This window comes from Acanthisitta chloris, unplaced genomic scaffold (genome assembly GCF_000695815.1).
Source record: "Acanthisitta chloris isolate BGI_N310 unplaced genomic scaffold, ASM69581v1 scaffold33378, whole genome shotgun sequence".
Taxonomy (NCBI): domain Eukaryota; kingdom Metazoa; phylum Chordata; class Aves; order Passeriformes; family Acanthisittidae; genus Acanthisitta; species Acanthisitta chloris.
The window spans coordinates 11775-15529 of record NW_008689187.1 but is presented as its reverse complement, the minus strand read 5'-3'; the positions used below and the strand labels follow the sequence as shown (position 1 = coordinate 15529).

The window sequence follows — 3755 nt, the reverse complement described above, 5'->3', positions numbered from 1 at the left end:
TGCACCCCTCCATCCCACCCCATGCCCGCTCCCACGTTCCCCCGGCACCTCCCGGGATACCCCATCCCCTCTCTGCCGTGCCGCAGCTCCCCCTGGCGGCCGCCCGGACCCGTGTTGCCACGGCCACGGCTACGTCGGGGATGCTGAGCCCCCCGGGCTGGGAGCTGCGGGGTCCAGAGAGGGTTCAGCCGGCTTCGAGGGGTCTGGATATCTGCTGGACCTCTAGGAATCTGGGGAACTCCTGGGGTATTTTGGGGGACCTGGGGAGTAATGGTGAGGGCCCTTAGGGACTGCTGGAGTGTCTTAGGAATCTGGGGTTGGGGTCCTAGTGGATGGGAAGTCCTTGGGGAGCTCTGGACAGCTGGGATATTGCTAGAGGGCTCTGCTGGCTGTTCAGCCTTCTCCAGACCACTAGGCCAGGTACAGACCCTGACTGACTACTGGCATCACTTGCCTGTGCCAGGGCCTCTCATGGCTACAAAGGGAATGGACTTGGCTTTGCCAGCTCAGAGACAGCAGGGAGCTGTGGTAAGGAGCTGTCAGCCCCCATAAGAGCTAGCCCTTTTCCCCAGTTGGGTAGGGCACAGGACAAATGGGCCAGTTGGTTTGAACATCCACAAGCACCTTAGTGATACAGTACAGAGATGACTCCTGGGGGTGCAGAAGAGTCACCCCACAATCAGTGACTATGTGCATCTATCCACTTTCCATCTTCTTCCCCCTTCACATTTTTGGCTTATGTGATCTCCATCTTTCAGGAGCTGTGATTTGGGCCAATGGCAGAGGACACAGGTCAGACTCCTTATTCAAAAGTAGTAAATATTTCCCCCAGGGTTTATCCATGGCCAGACCTCTAGACCTGTGTCCCTGCAGCCAGGAGCATGAAAACACCCATTTTGGGGAAACTGAGACAGAATCCAGAGAAGGAACTTGATGAAGGTCAGAGCTAGGACTCTGAACTTCTAACAGAGGGTTTCAGAATCCCTCTATAGCTAGCCTCAGTCTGGAATGGCTCCAGAAGAGAGCAGGGGTGACCCAGAGTTTCACAGCACCTGCCTGAACTGAGCTATCCTTATGGGCAGCCCAGGGCTTGAGGTGTGCTCTAGTGCTTCCAATTCAAAGGGACCTGCTGAGCCTATGAAATGGCTCTCCACATCTCCCAGCAGCTCCCTTTCTGCAGGATCCTTCTGCACCCACAGATGGATGTCCTCCCTGTCCAAGACACACCTGAGGAAACACAGTAAGACGTGCAAACAAACATACTCTCACACAGGCACATGCCACGACAGTGTCACTGATACACACACACTGACAATTTGCTGTGTATTCATAGAGATGCAGGAAGATACACAGGCCAACTTGTTTACACACCCACAAGGGGCTCACATATACAGTGATGGGTGCATACACAAGCTCACACACACATATGGTCATGAACAAGTGTAAACGTGTTACCTGTGCAGGCACACATGCTGAGCTGCTTGCATGCACAGGTACCTTCACCTGCACCTACCAAGCCCTGCTTCACACCCATCCATGTGTTCCCATGGGCAAGCACAAGGCTGGGAGTTCCCGGGAGCACAGAGTGCCTCCCCTCTCTCAGCACCAATGTGGGCAAGTCAGGAGGGAATTTCCAGCTGCAGCTGACAGATTTAGACTCCTTCCCCAGCACTTGCTGGGCCAAGTTAATGGCTCACCCACACTCTGCTTCCCTGGCCCTTCCCTGCTGTCTTCCTGGGGAGGCCAAGGAAGGACGCACTGGTGGGCATCACCAGCTCCCCACTGCAGGCCCCTTTGCCTTGCAGCATGCCCAGCACTGCAAGCTCTGCTCTTGCCCTGCCTGGCAGTACCAGGGCATTGCCCACCTTGGCTTGGAGCCCTCTGGCAAAAGGTTGGACAGGTAAAGCCCCTGTGCCTATCACTGGTGCGGTGTGGAGGGCAGGCACAGGGGCATGGACCTCCCTGCTCAGGCTCTGGCCCTGATGACATCCCTCTGGGGCTCCTCTGCCCAGTGTGGCATTGCCAGCCAAGGAGGTGCTGCAAACACACGTTCTCCTCTGCAGTTACCTAAACCCCCATGCTGGATAAGGCTGGAGAAACCAGTTCATGTGGGGTCCTTGCAGCATGGGACGAACCTCCCCAGAGATTCTTGGAGTCTCTGGAGCAGAGGGATCACAGCCTGCCCTGCTGGGCAGCCAGGTGGGCTGCTCCTCACCCTCTGTTTGTCCATGAGGGGCACAGGCTGATCAGGTTACCAAGACACATGCGTGGCAACAGACCATCCAGGTGAGGCTGCACGTGGTCCACGGCATGCTAAACAAATGCCTTGCATGCCACCAAGCCAATGGTGTGAATGCTGTGCCAGACCCTGCAGTGGGGACTGCAATGATGATGGCTGGAGCGAAACAAATCGAGAATCCCTTCAAGAAACTCAGAGCCCATCACCATAGTGTCAGGGCAGCTAGCTGTTCCTCCAGCATAAGGGATGAGTGGAGGGACTGTGGACTACAGATCACTGCAAACAATACAGGTCAGGTGGTGGTGGGACACAAACTGGCATCCTTAAGCAACGGTGGCCATGGATAATGGGAGGAGAGCACTCACCCAGCCTGGAAGCTGCAGAGCAGGGCAGGAGAGTGCTCACTCTCATTCACATGTGTCTCTGGGCTTGACAACCACAGAAAAAAGCTGAGAGTGGATAAAAAATGAGCCAGGCTTTGCCACAGGTCCCAGCAGGGGCAGAACAAACAGGAGGCTGGAGGGAGTCTGGCTGATTGGGACTCATGACCAAGGCAGGATGGCACTCTGGCTAGTCCCATCCCAGTATGGTGGTCAGAGTTTCCCAGCCCTCCCCAGGAAGTGCTGTGGCACACCAGCTTTAAATAGCTTTATTAGTGGAAGCTCTATGCCCACAGTCCCCACTGCAGGGGCCATGGGGATGCCAGGCAGCCCCATGCTGTCATCTGGGGAAGCCAGGACTCCCCAGAGCACAGAGCTGGGCTCACCCACGCTGTCCCTGCCACCAGCTCTGCCAGTGTCCCAGGGGGCCACGGCATGAGCTTGGAGGTGGCTCCCCAAACTGTTCTCGCCTGATCGCAGGCTGTCAGATGCAGAGGCTGAGCTCCTGACGGACGGAGCACTTGCGGCACTGCACCACACAGCACCAGTGGAAGCGGCAAAGGCAGTTCTCCTCCAACACCACTGTCTCGTCCCGGTGCCCTCGCCCGCAGCACAGCAGGTCACACCCACTCGTGTCCATGGCTGTGCTGTTGCAGACACGGCCCCGAGTGCCCAGTGAGCCTGTCTTACGGTTAGCCGAGCAGAAATCAGGTGAGTCAGCCGAGTAGATGAGGTCCTGCTTGTCAGGAGGCTTGATGTTGTCACCCACAGGAATAAGGGTTTTCCCATCATTGCCTCCCATCACCTTGAAAGCCCCATTGAAGCGCTCGAGCAGGCGATCCCCCACCTCACGGAAATGGGGCATCTTCCGCCAGCAGGTCCGCAGGGTGCAGGATCCCGACAGCCCATGGCACTTGCACTCTGTCCTCATGTAGCTGCGCACTGCCTGGGGAAGAGACAGTGATGCTCAGCCCTCAATCCCCCCATCCAGCACTCCCAGGCAAAATCCTACCTCTTGGTGCTGCCCTGGCCTGGGGGAGAAGACTGGGGGTGGAGGGGTGCATGAAGGATTTACAAAGTGCCTGCAAAGGGTTCCTGAAAGACATTGGGTACATATTTTACCTGGAGCTGCTGCA

General features: G+C 56.8%; 1 protein-coding gene across 1 annotated transcript in view; it reads right to left on the bottom strand.

Annotated features, from left to right (window-relative positions):
- Positions 1 to 3103: 3103 nt before the first annotated feature.
- WNT6 (wingless-type MMTV integration site family, member 6) overlaps positions 3104 to 3755 on the bottom strand; it is a 4208-nt gene continuing 3556 nt past the window's right edge. The window contains exon 2 of the mRNA XM_009081326.1: positions 3104 to 3565. Coding sequence (XP_009079574.1) covers positions 3104 to 3565 — 462 coding nt within the window. The remainder of the gene's footprint in view (positions 3566 to 3755) is intronic.